This window comes from Vipera berus (assembly GCF_964194415.1).
Source record: "Vipera berus genome assembly, chromosome: 6".
In the NCBI taxonomy this organism is placed as follows: domain Eukaryota; kingdom Metazoa; phylum Chordata; class Lepidosauria; order Squamata; family Viperidae; genus Vipera; species Vipera berus.
The window spans coordinates 84,203,503-84,226,321 of record NC_138208.1 but is presented as its reverse complement, the minus strand read 5'-3'; the positions used below and the strand labels follow the sequence as shown (position 1 = coordinate 84,226,321).

At 41.5% G+C, this 22,819-nt stretch overlaps 1 protein-coding gene across 1 annotated transcript in view; it reads right to left on the bottom strand.

The window, feature by feature from the left end:
• IRAG2 (inositol 1,4,5-triphosphate receptor associated 2) overlaps positions 1 to 21,379 on the bottom strand; it is a gene marked incomplete at its 5' end in the record, with an annotated part of 65,057 nt that extends 43,678 nt beyond the window's left edge. Inside the window, 12 exons of the mRNA XM_081330669.1 lie at positions 24 to 83; positions 5,131 to 5,187; positions 6,115 to 6,178; positions 7,534 to 7,706; positions 10,558 to 10,608; positions 12,332 to 12,449; positions 14,524 to 14,682; positions 15,199 to 15,265; positions 16,431 to 16,477; positions 17,609 to 17,813; positions 20,309 to 20,419; positions 21,046 to 21,379. Of these exons, the coding sequence (XP_081186795.1) occupies positions 24 to 83; positions 5,131 to 5,187; positions 6,115 to 6,178; positions 7,534 to 7,706; positions 10,558 to 10,608; positions 12,332 to 12,449; positions 14,524 to 14,682; positions 15,199 to 15,265; positions 16,431 to 16,477; positions 17,609 to 17,813; positions 20,309 to 20,419; positions 21,046 to 21,379 (1,446 nt within the window). The remainder of the gene's footprint in view (positions 1 to 23; positions 84 to 5,130; positions 5,188 to 6,114; positions 6,179 to 7,533; positions 7,707 to 10,557; positions 10,609 to 12,331; positions 12,450 to 14,523; positions 14,683 to 15,198; positions 15,266 to 16,430; positions 16,478 to 17,608; positions 17,814 to 20,308; positions 20,420 to 21,045) is intronic.
• Positions 21,380 to 22,819: the final 1,440 nt, after the last annotated feature.

The following is a 22,819-nucleotide window of genomic DNA, read 5'->3' as shown; positions in this document are numbered from 1 at the left end:
CCACAGAAGTATCGTAACATTACCTCTATCACTGATGTGTGTTCCTTCAAGGAAGACTTTAGTTCTCGTATATCCAACTCCTTCTGCAGGGATTGAAGAGTAAGACTGAAGTAGTTACACCAGGTGACGCCTTAAGTAACCACGTTTTATTAAATCAACTCCCAATTGGCTTTACCCAACACACTAAGTTCCAAACTTGGGAACTTTTAAGACTTACGGATTTCAGCTCCCAGAATTCTGGCAATCTTAAACTTGCCATGTTTGGAGACCACTGCACTAAGCCATGAATTATGGTTTTTAAGCTGTGAGTGAGCCCCACTAGGGTTTATTGATTTATATTTGACATTTCTGAACTACCCATCTCTCTCAACTAGGGACTTTTTAGCATAACATGTAAACTTGGCCTGAAAGTAAGACTAACTACACTGCAGCTGGAATATATATTGGGGTTTGTTTGTCTTAAAATGCTAACTGAAACAATTTCTCATCCACGCTAGCTAAAATGAACAGTATGATACTTATTAAGCAATGATGAGGGTTTAAATCAGGGGTTTTCATATTTGGCCCTTTTATGACTTGTGGACTTCAACTCCCAGAATTCCTCAGCCAGGCATGCTGGCTCAGGAATTCTGGGAGTTGAAGTCCACAAGTCATAAAAGGGCCAAGGTTGAAGACTCCTGGTTTAAATCTTTCCCTAGGGTGCTTAGCTGAAATTATGCAGGTAGTCCTTCACTTACGACAGTTCGTTTAGTGACTGTTCAAAGTTACAACAGTACTGGAAAAAGTTTCTGACCGTTTTTCACACACGTGACCACTGCAGCATCCCTATGGTCGTGTGATCAAAATTCATATGCTTGCCAACTGACTCATATTTATGACAGTTGCAGTGTCCTGGGGTAATGTGATCTCCTTTTACGACCTTCTGACAAGCAAAGTCAATGGGGCAGCCAGATTCATTTAACAACCGTTACTAACTTTACAAATGACGTGATTCGCTTAACAACTGTGGCAACAAAGATCATAGGTAAAGGTAAAGGTTCCCCCGCACATGCGTGCAAGTCGTTTCCGACTCTAGGGGCCGGTGCTCATCTCCGTTTCAAAGCCGAAGAGCCAGCGCTTGTCCGAGGACGTCTCTGTGGTCATGTGGCCGGCATGACTAGACGCCAAAGGCGCACGGAACGCTGTTACCTTCCCACCGTAGTGGTCCCTATTTTTCCACTTGCATTTTTACGTGCCTTCGAACTGCTAGGTTGGCAGAAGCTGGGACGAATAACAGGCGCTCACTCTGTTACGCGGCACTCGGGATTTGACCCGCCAAACTGCCGACCTTCTGATCAACAAGCTCAGCGTCCTAACCCACTGAGCCACCGCGTCCCACAAAGATCATAGGATGGGGCAAAATTCACTTGACAACTGTCTCATTTAGCAACAGAAATTTGGGGCTCATTTATGGTCGTTAAGTTGAGGACTAGCTGTACAATACCTGTACCTTTAACCTGCAACCGCAATTGGGACGGGAAATCTGGTTGTCAGTCACTGAGGTCATAAGTTGAAGCACCCATGTATCCAGACCTGGGTCTTGAACATTTTTTGTGATGGTTTTTATGTGAACGAAGTGGTCATTAAGCAAAGCTATTTTTCCAAACAGCGGCTGTGCTGAAAAACACTAGAAACTGGCAAAAAAATAAATAAATCACAAATTGTGGTGACATGACCAAGGGACACTGCAGCCAGTTGTAAACCGAGCTGGTTGCCAAGGGCCTTGAAATGCAGTCGTGTGAATGGGGAGTAAAGAGACAATTCTATCCCTCTTTAACCATAAACATCCAATAGTCAGATAAAGATTGCTTCTGAGTAGGATAGCTCTTGAGGCTAATCCATATTCATTCTAAGAACAGGAAAAGCCCAAACTGATGTGATGTGATTGCAGTGCAGGTGAGATGTACACTAACACAAAAATGGAATGATGCTTCATCATTGCAAAACACTGTTGCAAAATAGATATTATCCCAGCAGGGTTAATGATGTTTGGTTAGTTGCTTTTTTTTTACATACATTCAAATTAGCTGCAAGAGTTTGGAAGAAAAGGAAGACAAATCTATGCAAAGCAGAGGCTTGGATAGCAAAGGCTTTTTAGGGAAAAAGTGTACACAAATACAGGCTATTCTAAGCCTGGGTTTGCATAGCTGTCCGATGTATTTGCAGGGATCAAGCCCCAAACCGGAATATAGATTGCACGTATCTATTGCAACAACCTGGGTCACTTCTCTGTTACTGCATTACATTTTGGTGCACGAGTTGTCAATTTGTATTTGGGCTCCAAGCACAAATGCCTAACTAATTGTAGGAGGACGACAGGAGAAGCAGCAGATATAGATAAAATAGTATAGAATTCTACCTAGTTACACCTATTCCCTTCCGGTTAACCTTTCAATTATCTCTCTTTTCATCCTAACATCTATTCCCTGATCACTCTATCATCTCACTCCTCAATCCAAAGCTGTTCATCATCTACATGCCCTCTTATAAATACTTCATGTGAGATGCAAAGTTGTAGGTGTATGGCCCTAAGTAGGCCTGCCAATTAGTTAAAAGTTTACTCCTAAGGATGAATTTTCCCATTTTCGGTGCCCAAAGTACAATCTCTTGAGTTCCAGAACTGTGTGGACATCTGTCTTTCTTTCTTTCTTTTCTTTCTTTCTTTCTTTCTTTCTCTTTCTTTCTTTCTTTCTTTTCTTTCTTTCTTTCTTTCTTTCTTCTTTCTTTCTTCTTTCTTTCTTTCTTTTTCTTTCTTTCTCTTTCTTTCTTTCTTTCTTTCTTTCTTTCTTTCTTTCTTTCTTTCTTTCTTTCTTTCTTTCTCTTTTCTTTCTTTCTTTCCTTTCTTTCTCTCTCTTTCTTCTTTCTTTCTCTTTCTTTCTTTCTCTTTTTCTTTCTCTTTCTCTCTTTCTTTCCTTTCTTTTTCCTTCCTTTCTCCTCCCTCCCTCCTCTCCTTCCTTCCTTCCCTCCTCTCTCTCTCTCTCCCTCCCTCCCCCTCCCTTCCTTCCTGTATGCCTGTGCTGTATTCTTTAGCAAGAATGAAATTTCTAATTCATTAAACCTCCTTTTATTTCCTTTCCTTTCCTCTTTTCTCTCCTTCTTCTTCTTCTCTCTCTCCCTCCCTCCCTTTGTTTAGTAACCATTCAAAGTAACAATGGCACTGAAAAAAGTGACTTATGACTCTTTTTCACACGACCATTGCAGCATCCCCACATCACGTGAATCAAAATTTGGAGGCTTGGCAACTGGCTCGTATTTATGACAGCTGTAGCGTCCTGAGATCAGGTGATCACCTTTTGTGATCTTCTAGCAAGCAAAGTCAATGGGAAATCCAGATTCACTTGGTAATCGTGTTACTAAGTTAACCACTGCAGTAATTCACTTAACAGCTGTGGCAAGAAAGGTCATAAAAGGGGGGGGGGGCAAAACTCACTTAACAATTGTCTCACTTAGCAATGGGAATTTGGGGTTCACTGTGGTTGCAAGTCGAGGTTCATCTGTAATAGGTTGGTTTTTAACGCATTGTTGCTGGAGAGCCTCTTATTTCAGATGTTGCTTTTGTTTCAGTGTACTGGGTTTTACTTCCTGTTGTGTTGTGTACATTGATTGTTTGAGGATTCGTGTCCTTTTCATTTGTTCTAAGCATCAATGGGTATTATGTAAATATGAAAACAAGTAGCTATTACATCCCCTAGTAGTATCTGCATTGCAAACGTCTGGAATGCAAAATAGCAATAGCAATAGCACTTAGACTTATATACTGTGTCATTGTGCTTTACAGCAGAGGTCCCGAACCTCCGGTCTTTGGACCGGTCTCGGTCCGCAGCATGCCAGCAACCGGGCCATGCAAACAAGCAAAGCCGCCTCTGTGGGATGCAGGCAGCGCACAAAACCTTTCTCCACAGGACTGGTCCCTGGTGCCCAAAGGGTTGGGGACCGCTGCTTTACAGCCCTCTGTAAGCAGAGTCAGCATATTGCCCCCAACCATCTGGGTCCTCATTTTACTGACCTCGGAAGGATGGAAGGCTGAGTCATCCTTGAGCCGGTCAGAATCGAACTGCTGGCAGCTGGCAGTCAGCAGAAGTAGCCTGCAGCATTCTAACTACAGCACCACCACAGCTCTTCAAAACCTCAGAGATGGGTCTTAAGGCCATCCTGTACTAACTGACTTCATCCCAAACTCTTCCACAGCTGTCTTTATAACCGTCAGTCAAGAGCCTGTAGAGCAGGGGTCTTCCAACTTGGCCCTTTTTATGACTTGTGGACTTCAACTCCTCAGCGTGCCTGGCTGAGGAATTCTGGGAGTTGAGGAGTCCACAAGTCATAAAAAGGGCCAAGATTGAAGACCCCTGCTATAGAGCAATATCTAATTCGTTTCCATAAGAATATATTTCTCTTAATCCCCTAATGTAGTCCTTGTTTAATTACGCCAACTGGGAGCCAAAACCTCCTCGTTAAGTGACACAGTTAAGTTGAAAAACCATGTGACCATGCTGTTTAGCAACAGCAGTTCCAGCAGTCCCAGTTGCCATCACTAAATGAGGACCAGATGGGTTGCTATGCAAGAACCTTATGTGACTGTGACTTCTGGAAATTTTTAAGAAGACATTAGACAATCACTTGTCTGAGACGGTATAGGTTCTCCTGCTTAAGTAGGGGGCTGGACTAGAAGACCTCCAAGGTCCCTTCCAGATTCTATTCTATTCTATTCTATTCTATTCTATTCTATTCTATTCTATTCTATTCTATTCTATTCTATTCTATTCTATTCTATTCTATTCTATTCTATTCTATTCTATTCTATTCTGATTTCCTGCAGTCTTCCCCACTGTCTTTGCTTGTGAGAAACCATCATGGAAGGTTGCAAATCATGACCACATGTCCATGGTGAAGCCGCAGTGGCCATAAGTATGAGATCTGGTCATAACTATTACTTGTTCAGAGCAATCTTAAGTTCAAATAGTAGCTTAATCAGTGGTTGTTAAATGAAAACTACTTATACCCCTTCCAGAATACACTGAAATGTTGCTACGTCCAACCTTTCCAAAATTAACCAGGCCAGAAAGCCTTCAATGAGTCCTAGTACCCACGAACCTTCAGGAGTGCTGTGTCTTTATTTCTCATCTTGCTTTCATAAAGGTGTGCTTGGATCTGCGAAAAGAAGAACAATGCCCCGCAATGAATTTGCATTCTGGCAGGAAGAAACAACACTAAAATTATTTTATTTCTCTTTTCCCTCAATGGGTGGTTGTTTTTTTCTAAGCAGAAGAACTGCCGTGTTGTTTGTTGTGCTCTTATCATTAATCCTAATCAACCCATCAAACGATAAAGGCTTCCTCGCTGAGAGTTATGAACTACTGTATAATCTGCCACATTAGTCCAGTATGGGCAGTGGTGGGATTCAAATATGTGAGCAACCGGTTTCTTTGTGTGGATGCCGCTTCAGGAAGTCCGTTCTGGGCCTGGGCAACCAAAAAATTAGCTACCGCTTCTGCCGAAGTGGTGCGAACCGGCTGAATCCCACCACTGAGCATGAGTTGATAGAAAGAAGTATTTCCATTTCTTAGTCTGGGGCTGAGAAAGAGGGACTGGTCCAAAATCACCAGAACATTTCTGTGGCTGAGGGGGATCGAGGACCTGTATCGCTCGCAGTCCAGCACCTTCACTAACCACATCCTGCTGGCTTCTGGGTGTTTTGTTTACTTATTTTAACGTATGGTGAAGTTATATTAGCCAGGAGGCTACAATGCTAATGCAGAGTAGCTGTTTGGCTACCCTGTTTGGTTAACGCCCATGTGCTTCTCAAGGTGCACCGCATGAGGGAGAGCTAGCTCTGCACCAAAAAGAAAGACAAGTCCCTTTCCTGAACTGTCATCTGGAGCCCTCTCTGTCCACTGAAGCCACCTCACAAACGAGAATTGCAACTGGGAAGGTCCATCGCCAGCAGGATTCTAACTGTCCACACATAATGCCGGTTCATCCCCCCCCCACTGAAGTGGTACCTATTTATCAACTCTCATAAAACATGTTTTCAAACTGCTAGCTGGGCAAAAGCTGAGGCGAGTGATGGGAACTCACCCTGCCGCGCAGTGCTAGGACTTGAACCACTGGAGCAAAGGCCGTCTCCAGCGTCATTAAGCCACTGAACCAAGAACAAAACTTTGGCAGGTACCGTACATGCCTCATCGTTTCAACTTGCCATTAGAGTAAGGGGTGGGGAGGTTTCTTTAGAATGGAGAAAGGAAACCTCTACGATTCTGCTGAAGATCGTGAGAGCCTGAAACCTCTCCAAGGGCACCGCAGCAGGTGTGGAGAGGAAGCAGACGGTTCCCATAACAAAGTGAAATAGTTTACCTGGATTACGTGAGAGATTGGGAGTTTGGCTGGAGAAATTATTGTTTAATTCTATGAACCAGTGTCTGGGAACCTCCGAGTTAGTTTTACTTTGACATTACCATGCAGTGTATTCAATAAACAGTAAGATTTTTGGAAACAGAATGAACCTGGAGTTGTAGTTGGATTCCTGAGCTGGATGTTGACAACACCTCTCTGGCTTCTGGGTTGAGAGAGGGGGGGGACTGGCTCAAAATTACGCTGTGAATTTCTGTGCCTGTTTATGTGCATCACATTAAAAATCAACAGACTACACTACCCTGACCACCATCTGTTTTGGTAAGCCCTCGTTTCTGCAGAAGGGAACACATAAGTCCCAATGGTACCCTGGAGTGTTTGTTTGCACAAACTGGAGCACCAGAAAAATGATTGTAAATGAATAATTGACTGGAGAAATCAGAAGAAAGCCTTAGAAGTAACCGTGTCAAGTGTTTCAGAAGACAGGCATACATTAACACTTTAACGCTCACACCAATATGCTTTGCAAAATCTTACATGCTCTAATTAGTTATATGGTGTTCTGTGCTGATGGCCCATTTTGTTCAGAAATGCTGAAGAATCTTAACAGGGATATCATCAAAATAATGAAATATCTCAGAGCTGACCAAGAGATTGTGGGAGAAAGTTCTCCTTAACTGTAGTTAAGAAAGTTATAATAATCTCTTGATCCAATTATGCACATCTCAAGCGATGGAGACAGAAAATCCCACCATTGTTAACACCGTCATCTGTTATTCAGACCCGGAACGTTTGCTAAGCGAGATGTAAATATAATGCTTAGAATCTAGGCTTAGTTAGGTTTCAGCTCAAATTCCTCTTAAAGATATAATTTAACAGCTAGAAGACAGTATCACAATCTTCATGTTTACGTGTTGCTTTTTGAAGGTTCTCTGACGTTCCTCCACCAACTTACAAATGTAAACAGCACACATCCACTTCTAGTTTTAACTGTGGATTGTCAGATTTTGGTAAGGCTGCAATCTCTGACCATCCCAAGCTAGCATAACCAGTGATCAGGCACGTTGGGTTCTGTAATGCAACCTAACTGGAAATTCAAGAGGAGGAATTACTGTGGGGTCTTTTGAAAATAATCAAATTGATTACCTTGAATCAATCACTTGGAACATTTCAAATATCTGAAGCATCGCACTGAATCTCTGCCATCGCCCACACTGCAACAAAATGTAGGAACCACTTACTTGGAGTTCGCTAATATTCTGGGACAGCTCCTCAATCTTCTTCTGGAGACAGTCGGAATCAACAGCATTCCTAATGTTCTGATTTAAAGGACACATTTGTTATTACTGGTTCCCTTTTCTACTAATTCTCATTCCATCTGATGAAAAAAATTGCTTTAACAAAATAACAGAGTTGGAAGGGACTTTGGAGATCAGATTCTAGTCCAGGGTTGGGCAACCTTGGCTCTTTTACGACTCGTGGACTTCAACTCCCAGAATTCCTGAGCCAGTATGACTGGCTCAGGAATTCTGGAAGTTAAAGTCCACCAGTCGTAAAAGAGCCAAGGTTGCCTACCCCTGTATCTAGTCCAACCTGCTACTCAAGCAGGAGACCCGCCTGTACCATTTCCATACATATGGTTGTCCTGCTTTAAAAGCCTCCAGTGATGGAGCGCCCACAACTTCTGAAGTCAAGCAGTTCCACAGGTTAATTGTTCTAACTGTCAGGAATTTTCTCCTTAGTTCTAGGTTGCTTCTGTCCTTGATTAGTTTCCATCCCATTAGCTTCTTGTCCTGCCTTCGGGTGCTTTGGAGAATAGCTTGACTCCCTCTTCTTTGTGGCAGCCCCTGAGATATTGGAAGACTGCTATCCTGTCACCCCTCATCCTTCTCTTCATTAAACTAGACAAACCCAACTCCTACAACTGTTCTCCATATGTTTTATTTATTTATTTATTTATTTATTTATTTATTTATTTATTTATTTATTTAATTAAATTTTTATACCGCCCTATTCCCAAAGGACTCAGGGCGGTTTACAGGGCAGCATAAAATACAATATAAAAATAGTATAAAATTAAAATAGATTAAATTAATTAAGCCCAACAATTAAAACAATATTAAAAGCTAAAACCCCTTCAGTCCAGGCCTGATAGATCAAAAAACCAGGTTTTCAGGTCTACATGCCTACATACACAAACATGTCAGATTCTGCAATAGAAGAGAGCAACCTTGGGGAGCTGCAATTGGCAAAAAAACTTCTGAATCTGTTTCTGTGGCTCTCCGTTGATGCTTTTCTTGCACTGAGGCAGGTTTGTCAGAAATAATAATAATAATAATAATAATAATAATAATAATAATAATAATAATAATAATAATAATAATAATAATAATAATAATAATAATTTTATTTATATACCGCCCTAGCCTCCAGTCCCCTAATCACCTTTGTTGCTCTTCTCTGTGCTCTTTCTATACTTTTGTGTTTTCATAAAAGAAAGTATTTTGGGATAAATTCTTGGGGTAGAGTGTGGTGTTCAACACCTACGTAAAATCCGAGAGGTCAAGAGTGTTATGTATGGGGTTTAATAACAATGCAAGCATCGGCTCTATCGATACACCAGGTGGCGCTGGGCCGAAACTACTGCGGCAGGAAGCAGCGTTTCGGCGGGAAAGCCAGGTTTAAATCTATTGGCTGGAAATGTACCTGGACTCGTGGCGGGAAAGCCAGGTTTAAATCTATTGGCTGGAAAGTGTAAGAGAAAGAGATGGTGCTAGACTTCTGGAGGAAAAAGGAGGAACCTGCCCCACTTTACATTGGGGAGGGCTGTGTGGAGAGACTTTCCTCCTTTAAATTTCTGGGAGTCTACCTCTGTGAAGATCTGACCTGGAAAGTTAATACAACCCAGGTGGCTAGAAAGGCCCAACAGAGGCTTCACTTTCTCAGGGTCTTGTGGAAGAACAGGGTAGAACAACGGCTAATGACCCTCTTTTACCGGTCTACTATAGACAGCGTCCTCTCGTACGGTATTGTGGTCTGGTATGCTGGTCTGACAGCCGCGGATAGGAAAGTATTACAGAGGGTAGTGAGCACAGCACAAGACATCGTGGGCTGTCCCCTGACACCACTGGATGACAACGCCAGGGCTCGTTGCCTTGGAAGAGTGAGGAAAATTCTCAGGGATGACTCACACCCTGGACGGTATCTCTTTACTCTCCTACCATCGGGTAGGAGATATAGGAGTATAGCCAGCCGCACCAACAGGCTGAAAAACACCTTTTATCCGTAGGCTGTTAGGCTTTTGAATGAGAAATAACTTGTGTGAATTTTATGCAGAATTGACTTGGGAGGCCAGTGTGTGGCGTAGGTGGTTCACATGGTGTAGTAAGATGGAGGGTTTGTTGTCACTGTGTGTAGGGGGGTGGGAGCACAAAGGGAGGCTCAGCTAATCTCAATGTATACATAGTTGTACTTTGACAATAAAGATTTGTTCAACCACCTGGACAGGTATAAATAGGGCACAGGTAACCCTATCCTCTCAGTACAGTTTCTACCAGGGGATGACACCCATAGCAGCAGATCCTGGCCTTGAGAAATTCTTGGACAATTTCTTCTTCCTCTGGAGAAATGTGGGGGAATTATTCACTTAATTGTTCTGCCCGTACATTCGGCGGAGGTTGCTGAAATGCCATCTGTGTCTGGCTCTTACAGGTAGCCTTTGACTTACAACCATTTGTTTAGTGACTATCTGAAGTTACATCAGCACTGAAAAAAGCGGGCTTATGACGGATTTGTCACAGTTACAATCACTGCAGCATCCCCGTGATCAAAATTTGGACACTTGGCAACTGGTTCATATTTAGGACGGTTGCAGTGTCCTGGGGTCACGTGATCACCTTTTGCGACCTTCTGATAGGCAAAGTTAATGGGGAAACCAGATGGACCTAACAACTGTGTTGCTAAGTACAAAGATTCACTTAACAACTGTGGTAGGAAAGGTCACAAAATGAGGGTGACTTAAAAAAATGTCTTACTTAGCAAGAGAAAATTGGGGGTCAGTTCTGATCATGTTGAGGACTACCACACATATTATTATTGTATTATTGTTGTTGTTATATTACATAGCAAAAACACTTATCATGACTCAAAGTAATTCATACTTATTCTTACCTCCTCTTGAAGAGACGAGATCTTAAGAACTAAAGATTGATTCTCTTTTTCCTGATTATGAAAGGAAAGCAATTGGTATACTTATAGCACACTTACAGACAGCATACACAACTAATAAATTAATACTTGCTTCTTTGTCTCAAGATGAATTAGTTTTGAACCAGAAATTGATCTTCCCTTTTCTATATTCATCTGAAATTTTAGTTCCAAAATGAATGCATCTGTACCTTTTTCAAACAAAATATTATTATATTCAATTTTATCCACCTACTTACTTTTGCAAACCATTTTTCCCAAAAAAGTGCATATTTATTTTGAGCGATATATACATTTTATATTTTTCCTCTGCCATACAGATATATTCTTCTGCCACCATTTAAATGGTACATCAATTGTCAACACAGGTATTGCCTGATATATTTTAGATATTGAAAGATGGCTAAAGGAAAAATTCACTACAGCACAAATTCACTACTGCTATTAAAAAAAACACCCTATTATCATAGTGTTCTCAATCAGATCCACTGAAACATTCTTGTTCCTCCTAATCTATTTATACATACGCAAATAATCTTGTTCATTCATTTATGAGATTTAAAGAGTGCCCGACGCCAGAATTGACTCTGAAGGCTTACATATGAAAAAAGTAAAGACAATAATTAAGAAGAAACCAAGGATGGAACAGACAGACTATGCTGCAAAAAGACACACAACAGGGCCTCCACAATCACCCTAACCCAAGACCTGGAATATAAGTCCATTTTTTTAAAGACAACTAGAAGACAATAAAGATAGGTAATAGCCAAATATCTGGGGAGATATTATTTCGGAGGGCAGACACTATCATGAAGAAGGTCACATTCTATCACATTCTAGGTCCCAATAGATGGCATTAATCAACTAATTAACTACCATTGATAATAGGACCCAACGTGCAGCAATTCTGCCCAATCATATATGGATCACAAGTGGCCACTCAAACAACCTGGGCTGTATAGGTGATAACCAGCACAGTGAATTGTACCTGATGTGAGGGATGACCAGGCTGAGCCCGAGGGAAGGAGGGGTCAAACGCATCATCAGTCATGAGTCCATGCCCACAAGAGATCTAAGTGTAACCCACCTTAAATTCCTTATCTACCGCTAAATTGCTTTGACCCTTAGTAGTTCAGATTCTTGTGGAGAGCTTAAGCTTACAATGAATCTTTATACTCATTTGAACTGCCTGGATCCCCTTATTTCTCTGGTGCTTGACACCTGGGGAACTCAATGGAAGTTGCAGTTTGTGGAGCAGTGATACCACAAGGGTGTAAGTAATGGTGGGATTGAAATATGTGAACAACCGGTTCTCTGTGTGGGAGCCGCTTCCGGAAGTCCATTCTGGGCCTGGGCAACAACAACAAAAAATTAGCTATCGGTTCTACTGAACTGGTGCGAACCGGCTGAATCCCACCCCTGGGTATAACAAAAAGCGTCCATCACTTGTTGTGATTTTGGTTAAATTGCATCAAATGTGGCGCACACAAGAGGCGGCAGGGATTTAGGCTACTGCCAAAAGAAAGGGACACTTTTTTAGATCACCCCAAGCGCCTAACTCCTAAAGTATTTTTTTTTCAATTAGGAAGACCAGATTACAGGTCTTGAATCAGGTGCTTATCAGGAACCTGATGTTCACTTACATTCTGCACTTGCCTCCTGTACCAGAAAACTGCAACACAACTTGGACTGTAAGAGACGGCCAAGGTTAGACTCCTGCACGCAAACATCAACTTACAAGCTGTTTATTCTGGATTGCCGTCATCTGCCTCCTTTCCTCCGAACTACCCAGGGTGTTCTTCACTTCTTCCAATTCCTCTTTTAATGTTTTCACCTGACTTGCAGATTGCTGGAAGCTAGAAAGCCAAAACCGAGGAAGAACGTTTGTGGTAGAGAAGGAAACCTGTAAGATTTTTCCCCCCCCCTGATATTGGTTTGTAGATTTTGTTTAATGTGTTTTTATTTTATTGTATGCCACAAGGATGCGTTCTGTGAGATGGGTGACTGTATAAATATGATATGCCAATAAATATATTTTTACTACAGCTGCAGTGAAACTTGGCAAACCGAAATAAGCATACAATAAATGAAATCTCGATATAATGATTAAAGTTAACTAAAAGTTAAAACAGTATATATATATATATATATATATATATATATATATATATATATATATATATATATATATATATATATATATATATATATATATATATATATATATATATATATATATATATATATATATATATATATATATATATATATATATATATATATATATCGGTCTTTCTCCTGGCACCTTGAAGATGTGTGGACTTCAATTCCCAAAATTCCTCAGTCAGCCAGAAACATATTTCTCTATCTTCTCAATTTTACAACAATGACAGTTCAAAATTGAACACATTTCTTGAACCTGGTCTTTCGATGTACATGGAATAACTCTCTGAGTAGAACCAGGGGCTTATTAGCGTCAAGGCTTCTTGATCAAGTGCTGAGGTTCCATATTTCGAAACACAATTCAGTATCTCATTTGCATTTTTAGATTTGGCCCCACCCCCCATAGGTGTGCAATGACTTCAAACAAGAAGACAGACATAATAAAGCTGAGAAAGAAATTCCTATGGTACTGTTCTGAACCAGCCCTCTTCTCGCAACCCCTAATTAAAAGAAGAGTCTGGAAAGCGTCCAAGGCTAAAAGGCTTCTGCCAAGATTTAATTACGCAGTTAACAAAAACACAAGAGCTTGTCTTCTCAAGCGGAAAAGTTGCTTTCAGCAACCAGCCCCTCCCCAAACACTTCTTTTATAGAGAGCTCAGGGCGTGGTCTCCCTGTGCCTCCTCCCGAGGAGTCCCATAGTCTTTCTTTGTTTGTCCCTGCTCGTCTGCCTCCTGCGTCGGGCGTCCTTGAACAGGGCCAGCTGTGGGTCATCATCCTCCGCACTCTCGGGCTCACACAGCTGAGAAGAGGTCCCCGGCTGAGGACTCTGCAAAGCCTCCAAATCATCATCAGCCGGTTCGTTTCCCTCCTCCCCCACATCTGAGTCTTCCGATACATCGGACCCGGCTGTCGGACCCACAGGCTGGCCCTGAGTCACAACAGGTACTAGGTTCTTTAAAAATGCAACCTTCTGGAAGAATTTATTGCAATACTAAGGCTGTGATTCCTCATTTGTACTAGACCTTGATTAAACTTTATATCGACATCAGTTTCCAATGATCTCTGCAAGGAAATAGAACTTTGAGTAAGTATGTGCATGCCAGACTTTCTCGTCATACATTATTAGTATCTGCAGAGGACAACTAAGCTCAATACAGTAGGAATTTGTCCTCTGCATATGGGTGGTTATGGTAAACAAGACTTTACCCAGACACTCCCACTTTTTTTTTACACAGAGCAACAACAACAACAACAACAATAATAGTTGTAAGGGACATTGGAGGTCATCTAGTCCAACCCGCTGCTCAGGCAGGAAACTCTACCATTTCAGACAAACGGCTGTCCAATCTCTTCTTAAAAACTTCCAGTGTTGGAGCATTCACAACTTCTGGAGGCAGGTTGTTCCACTGGTTAATTGTTCTGTCAGGAAATTTCTCCTTAGTTCTAGGCTGCTTCTCTCCTTGATTAGTTTCCATCTGTCCTGCCTTCAGCGCTTTAGAGAATAGCTTGACTTCCTCTTCTTTGTGGCAGTCCCTGGGATACTGGAACACTGCTATCATATCGCCCAATTGTCCTTCTCTTCATTAGACTAGGCAATTCCAGCAAATGTTCCTTATATGTTTTAGCCTCCAGTCCCCTGATCATCTTTGTTGCTCTTCTCTGTACTCTTTCTAGAGTCCCAACATCTTTCTTACATCCCGATGACCAAAACTGGATGCCCTTGCTAAGCCCGCAAAAGAACTATCATTTCATTCAAAAGCATTGCACCTTTTAACCTGATTCCGAAGTTCCCCGCCGTCTTCCACCAGTCTGTTATTAGTCTCCTCCATGGCATCCAGCGCCAGCTTCAACTGGGCATTTTCCTCTTGAAGCTTTTGGTTGTTGAACTGAAGATCCGCGACACAAGTAATCAAGTCGGATGTTTCTCTGGAAGGGTAAAGACGAGAGGGCTTTATCCTTTTGACCTTCTATTGTCCCATATTTTTAATGGAGACGACCAACAGCAGGATGGGTGTTTTAATGCTCAGAGAATTTCTCCCTCTCTGCACCTTAGCAACTGAAATGTTGGGGTCAGATACGGTCGAAAGTCAAGGACTACCTGTACAGCCAACCAACAGAAACCCACTGCCTCTCTGCATTTTCGGTGGTTGCACTGTTGAACTGATCTTACTATTAGGCTACTATTTCCCCAACATTCAACTGTGTTTTGTTTTCCAATCTCATACACCCACTGCTCTATATATCCTGCCCTCTGGGACTAAATAACGCAGAATAACTTTCGGTGTGGCAGCCATTCAGACAGCAAAATGTTCTTATCACATCCTTCCAGTCATTCAAAGACTTGGTGTAGCCATTATTCCTGCCTAATTCTATCTTGGATCTTGGTTTCCAGTTTTTCTTTCGTTTCCCATCTCTGAACCCGTCAACTAAAGCAGGACTCACAAGTCTCCTCTCGACACGTCGCCGCCGAGGGCTTCGAGGCTTCCAAACGTTACGTTCAACCTTGTCACTGCAAAAAGAAGTTTTTGGTTGTAAGGCAAGAAATAAACCCAGGGCGGACCGGTCCGTCCCATAAAACATTTTAAATACAATTGTTGCCTCTGTACGAATGATATTACATGTCTATGGAGATTCTAAGTCATCCAGGCATGGTTGTCCCAAATGTGTTTTTTTTTTTTCTTCAGGAGACAACTGGCCTTTTTTTGTTTCTTCTTGGAAAACATGTCACTTCTCAACCAAGATGCTTCTTTCAGCTCTGACTGGATGGTGGGGAGTGGAAGGATTTACATCGCTTGCAGACAGCTGGTGATTTGCATTCTTTTAGAGAATAACTGGGACCTTTTGGAGGTTTACCTGCGTCCTCAGGGTCACCTGAGTAGTGCAAATGTGTGTGGAGCCCCTTGGCTGCAGGATGTTTTCTGACCTGTGGCTTCAAGAGTGAAGGGACACAGGGCAGAAAACATTCTTCAGCCAAGAAGACTCCACACCCATTTGCGCCACTCAGGTGACCCTGAAGACACAGGGAAACCTCACAAACGTCTTTTTCACAACCTTATGCTACAATGGAGGGAAGATAACTTGTCAATAAATGAGGAACTCTACCGGCTGGTGGTTTACACACTCATCAACGATGGTCTGAAAACCAACGAGACTATTCTTATTGGACAGCAGGAAACAGACTTAACCTTTAGCACCTTGGTGGGAAACCTCTGTGGGCATGCGGCCCACAGTCCTAGGCCTTCAGTTGGGATTTATAAAATCTTTTCGCTTAAGGCCTTCGCCACCGTGTGCCAAAAAAAAAAGGTTCAATCAATCAATTTCAACTTCTCGCAGGGGAAAAAAAGTCTCGCAAAGTTGGAATCGATGGATTGAACTTTTTAGTCCCACCCAGTCTGCCGTTACCACCGCAGCCACACCTACCCAATTGGCCACACCCACCCAAATGGCCACACCCACCCAATTGGCCATGCCCACCCGGCACCGGATGATACATAAGTGGGTTTGGGTTGCAGTTTGGGCACTCGGTCTCTAAAAGGTTCGCCATCACTGCACTAGCACTTTCAACACATTTCACTAAATTTAACTTTTCCAGAATACCCAAAATATTATTCTAATTTGTTTGCATTTTTATTCATTGTTCTGAATGCGGCTCAATAAATCTAATAAAGACACACCTGAGAAATTATTTTCAGGGCTGGCCTCCTTGGTGGGTAGCTCATGCCTGAAAAACAGCAGGGGGAAAGGTGTAATTGAATACAAAATAACAGAAATGGCTTGAATTGATATTAAACATTTTTGCATTTTTAATACTGAAAAAACTTTTTCTTTCTCATGGTTTGTGGCCTATTTTCAATTTTATAACCTTTATACCGGTAATTACACGGCATCCTAACTTCTTACCAAAGAATCTTATATATTTAGTCCCCATGGAATAAAAGGATCTGTTTTTTTAATGGTTTGTTAACTAGCTAAAAAGCAGAAAATAAAAAGCAGGAATACATTATTACTTTTTCAATGGAGAACCACCAGATATGGAATCCATTAAGGATTCAAAGAGATCTAGAAGGTTGGAGGTTTTTTTTAAAATTTATGTAAAGGGTATTAACAGAGTTAAGATCAAGGTTGACTCAGCCTTCCATCCTTCCCAGGTAGGTAAAATGAGGACCCAGATTGTTGGGAATAATAATAATAATAATAATAATAATAATAATAATAATAATAATAATAATAATAATAATAATAATAATAATAATAATAATAATAATAATAATAATAATAATAATAATAATTTAATTTCTATACCGCCCTTCTCCCGAAGGACTCAGGGGGGTGTACAGGGCAAATACAGTAAAAATACAACGTACAAAAGTTAAAAAAGAATTAAATAATACAGCCCAATTCCAATACAATTAATACAGTTAATATTAAAAAAACCCCAAACCCATCAGACCAGGCCAGCTTGTTCAAATAAGCTGACTTTGTAATAATGCCGCTTGGGGGGGGCGAAAGCCCTAATAAGCAGGCATATACATAGAATGAAGGCTATTGCTAAGCACATTTGATTTGTGCTTAGATTGTAAGCCGTCCTGAGTCTTCGGAGAAGGGCGGGATATAAATGGGATTAATATACATACACACACACACACACACACACACACACACACACACACACACACACACACATATATATATATATATATATATATATATATATATATATATATATATATATATATATATATATATATATATATATATATATATATATATATATATATATATATATATATATATATATATATATATATATATATATATATATATATATATGGGTTATCATGCCTTGCGTTACAGAAAAGAGATAATGGCCAGGTACCAGTTCCTTCTGCAATCTTCAATCCATTCTTTCATGATGGCATGGTAGGTCTCCATGTCCATAGAAATATCCCTATGATCAGGATCAAGCATGTTGCATAAACCTTCAAGACCACTGTCTTCTGAACTCCGACTTGTTGTGTTCCTCAGGAAGTCAACTAATTTAGAAACAGCAACTTTGCCTAGACATAACAATGAAAGTTAACACAGAGGTTCATGTTCAAACAACGTTCATCCTTTAAATGTAGCTTGCTTTAAATGATGGGTAGACAATTAGCCCAATTGGCTGCAGCTGTCAAACCCTTGACCTTTAACTGCAAACCCCGCTGACAAATTTCGGCAACACAATTTGCTGCTAAAACTCGCATTGTAGAGACTCAGCCATTGCAATCGTTGTAGATATGAACCAGATGCCAAGCATCCAGATTTTGACACACCACCATCGAGATGTTGCAAAGGTTGTAAGTGTAAAAAACGGTCGTAAGTCACTTTAGTAACTTCGAATGGTTACTAAACGAATTAAGTCAAGGACTACCTGTAGATGTAATCCAGATTGGGCCACTGTGTGTTTTTCCACTAAATCAGTAAAGACAGAAAGATAATTATATTATAGAGACATGCAGACATTGCCCTGTGTTGGTTCCCTATCTGCTCCTGGCTTACCTCCAAGAGCAGGCACATAAGAGTCCCGTAACATAAAAGATAACAATGAAGATAAAAGCAGCTCTGGAATTTAAATGCAAGAGTCCCAAAAAGGAACATGAGAAGCTGCTAGACTTATGCATCTTAATTGTTAAATTAAGTTGCAGTGGCTCCAAAGGATTTTGGAACAAATTCTTTTCTAACCCTATCCAGCTCTACGATGTCACAGAGCGCTGTTATCTTCCTAATGAAGTGCTACCTATTTACCTATTTGCATTTGCATTGCTTTCAAACTGCTAGTTTGGCAGGAGCTGACACAAAGAAGGAGCTCACCCTGTCATGTGGGGCTCGGGTCTCGAACCTGAGTTGCCAGCTTTCCAGGCAACAGCCCAGCATCTTAATCACTCTGTGACATTATGCTGGCCACATGACTGCGGAAATGTCGTCATGCAGGCCTTTGAAACAGAGATGAGCACAGTTGGCAACAACTAGCGGAGTAAAATCCGCAGTGACTCCTTTGTCTTTTATGTTTTACCTCTCCAGATCTATGGGAGGAGAAAAATCTAGGATTTTGTACATGCAGATCATGTATTTTATTTATATTCTCTCATGATTATCAAGGAGGTGGACGTATCCAATACGCTTTCTTCCTATTTGCCCCACAACAACAATTCTGTGAGTTGGGCAAAGAGTGAGTGACGGGCCCAAGGTCACCTAGCTGGCTTTCATGGCTAAGGTGGGACTTGAACTCACAGTCTCCTGGCTCCTAGCTTGATACCTTAACCACCAGACCAAACTGGCTCTATTGCAGGAGACTGCGAACAGATGAAAGTGTAGGCCAGTTGCCAAATACCCCAAATGCGATCATATCACTGGGGGGGGGGGTAGCCATCAAAACTGTGAATCCAGATTGTAAATAGTTCTGGGGAGGTCTGTTGTAAGTTTGAATGGTCATATATGGAGGACCACCTGTATAAGTAGACTTCCAAATTCTTTTTGGAACCCTTCAGCTGTTAATGTCATGGTTCCGACAGATGAAATTCTTCTAAGAACTTGAAGGCATTGTTTACCTTAAGGAGTCTTTAATCAAAAGAGCATAGTTTCGGCATGTACATGGTCAAGCCGAAATCTAAGCACACAGTATCAAAATGCAGTTCCTCCCTCTAATTAAATCACATTCTCCAATTAGTTGGAATTGTACGCTTTCCCTTCTGTTAAACAACCCACCTGTTCTGTTCCAGCCTATGACCGGCCTTGTTTGTGTGACAGGGACAACCCCTTTTTCTTTTTGACAAATTAATAGGCTAGAAAAAACCCAACCCAAATTTATTTACAGTTCCAAATTGATAAAGTGTTTCGAACAAAAAAGCAGCAGAATATTTTCTTCCAATACATAATTCAAAACAGCAAACAAGAGTCCAACAACAAACAAGTCAAACAGATTAGCAAGAACAGACCAGGATTCTCTTTGAATGTCTACCAACGGTTGCCTTCAGCAACCAGCACCGCCCACACCTTCCCCTTTTATTATCTGTCCCAAGGCGTGGCTTCTCAATGCCTTCTCCTCTTTTCACTGAGTTGCCTCACTGATTTTCTCTGCTCAGCTCTGCTGGATTGCCTTCTGCTTCTAGTGTCTCTGAGCAGATTCAGCTGTGACTCCTCTGAGTCCGACACCTCCTCCTCACACAGCTGAGCCTCATGAGGAACACGACTGGTGGGGCCAGGCTGAGAGTCCTGTGGTGCATCAGAGCCTCCCTCCAACACTAAAGGCTCTCCAAACCCCTCCTCCTCCTCCTCCTCAGATTCTTCAGACTCAGCTGCTGGTTGCACAGGCTGACACTGAATCACAACACCACCAAATTCTTATCTTCTCTTATTTCAAAACAGCCTTGAGAGAAGTTCTTCCTACTCCCCACCCAGCTATCAACTAATTCTAACTTTAAAAGTAACACACAAGTTTTAAAGAAGCAAAACTGCCTCTCCACATTGTCAAAGCAAGAACATCTGATGTTAGCAGTGTTGACAGTTAAATTACCTCTTCTTTCCACATCACATGCAGAAAACATGGTAGTCAAGAGGTCTTCTTCACAGATCAGACTTATGTCAGAGTCTTCGTCATCTATGTTGTCCACTGCCAGCTTCCTTCCTACGAAGACAAAAGAATATTGGAAGCCGGTTTGTTTTTCCACATGTAGCTAAGAGAGTTGCTTTTAACTGGCTTTCCTGCTTACTTTTTTATGTCATGTATATTTATCTAGAACAAATATTTTCTGAATTTTGAAGCTAAACAATGCTGCTTCTCAAATTCAGCCCTTCCCAAGCTCATCTTTTCTTTCCTTCAGCTTGTACGCCGATTACATCGGTGATCAGGTTGAAACAGCCATTTTGTCTTTGCAGGAATGCCACCTCATTGTTAGTTTCTGCAAACCGGCCAAAGTAATACCATAAAAGTGCAGGATATTCATTAAAAAAACCCAGACGTAAAATAATACAAAAGCAGCCCGCATGTCCTTCTTTGGTCCTTACCTAAGGAGAATCTTTTGGGTGGAGGAGAAGGAAAAGTGGGCTGTACGGATTTGGGTCTTTGGATAGATAAATCTGGACTCGACGTGAAATAGCTGCATTCCAGAGGCGATGCGACCTTTGGCTCAATATTAGAGTTGTCACAAAGATAATCAGACATTAACTCTCCAGGTTTAATGAAATGTGGTGAACCGTTCCCTCTCTGATTTACCAAGACCCATGATTTGTTCGGCTTCTCTTTATTCCCACCCAGTGAAAAGGACTCGGAGCGAATATCTGAAATACGTCGATGACGTGGTGTCTGCATCATGCCAGGGCCTGGAGAGAACAAGTTGTCACTGGAAGGGCTTAGCAAACAGAGGTCGGTATCCAGGGCACTGTTGCTTTTGAGTGTCCTTTTCTTCAGGATTTCCTCCAGATTCTTCTTTGTGTTACTCTGTGGACTGTCAAAGTTTTTGGATTGGAATTTTGGAATCTGCAAGGCAGGATTTGAAGCTTGGTCCATCATGTTGATAGCCTGGAGCTTCCTGCAAAGGCTGGCCACAGGATGATGCCGTTTCCCACAAGTATCTTTGGAAGACATTCTGCCCCTTGTTTGGGAGGTCACCTTAAAAAGGGGGGGAAGGTAGAAATTAAAAAAATGAAAAGATTGAACCTTCTGTTACTCCTCATGTAGCCAAAGCTGAAGTTCAAGAGCACTCAAACTTAATTTTAAAAGAATGAGATGGCCATTTTAACTAATTTTTCAGGTTTTTAGTGTTCAGTGGGAACAATATAATTTAGCCGGTCAGGTCTCTAAACTTTGTCAGCCCCCTCAATGTATATATCCCATCATTCTATCCATATAATTCAAGATTTACAGAGTCTTTCAGCTTCTTATATGAGAAGTTCTTGACTTGCAATCATTCAGTGACTGTTCAAAATTACAACAGCATTGAAAAAAGAGACTTAACACCAGTCCTCGCATTTATAACCATCCCAGCATCCCATGGCCATGGCATTTGGCAGTTGGCATGTATTTATGACAGTAGCAGCATCTCAGGGTCAGATAGGATAGGATAACCTTTATTGCCATTTTTTTACGGTGGGCACACTGGCACACATTAAAAATGAAATTCTGTTGCCTGCTCTCAAAAGTATACATCTACCCACACACATACAAAGCACACCTAGACACATGCTATATACATACATATGTATATACCTACACCCATACCCCCCCACCCCCCCACACAATTGTAAGCTATTCTCCAAAGCACCTGAAGGCAGGACAAGAAGCAACGGATGGAAACTAACCAAAGAGAGAAGCAACTTAGAACTAAGGAGAAATTTCCTGACAGTTAGAACAATTAACCAGTGGAACAACCTGCCTCCAGAAGCTGTGAATGCTCCAACACTGGAAGTTTTTAAGAAGACACTGGACAGCCATTTGTCTGAAGTGCTATAGGAACTCTTGCCTGAGCAGGGGGTTGGACTATTATTATTATTATAAAACTTTTATTCATTAAACATGAAACTCAGTCAACTGAACACTCAAATTGACTGGCACTAATGGTTGACACGGGTTGCTGCCAGCATCCTAGGTATCAACCAGGTATCTCCTTAAAATGTAAGAGGTTCCGAATAGTACAGTTTTTTGTAGCTTTGCTGGAGTTATTGCAGGAAGCTGCAATTTCTTGATGTGTTTTGCAAAGTTTTGGGACATAGTTCCCAGTGCCCCGATGACAATGGGTATCACTGTTACATGTTTCCTCCATAATCACGCAGATGATGATGATGATGATGATGATGATGATGATGATGATGATGATGATACATGTGGCTGAATCTGGATGTTCTGCTTTGTCTACCACGGAGCCCCATCCTCCCAGAAGGTAACAAGGAAAACAGGTCGTGAAGAGGATGTATAGCGTCCCAGACAATCCTGTAGACCCTGCTCAAGCAACGCTTATTATGATCTGCCAATGACCTTTTCTGCCATCCTCACCACCCTTTGCACCGCCTTCCTGTCTGAAGCAGGGAT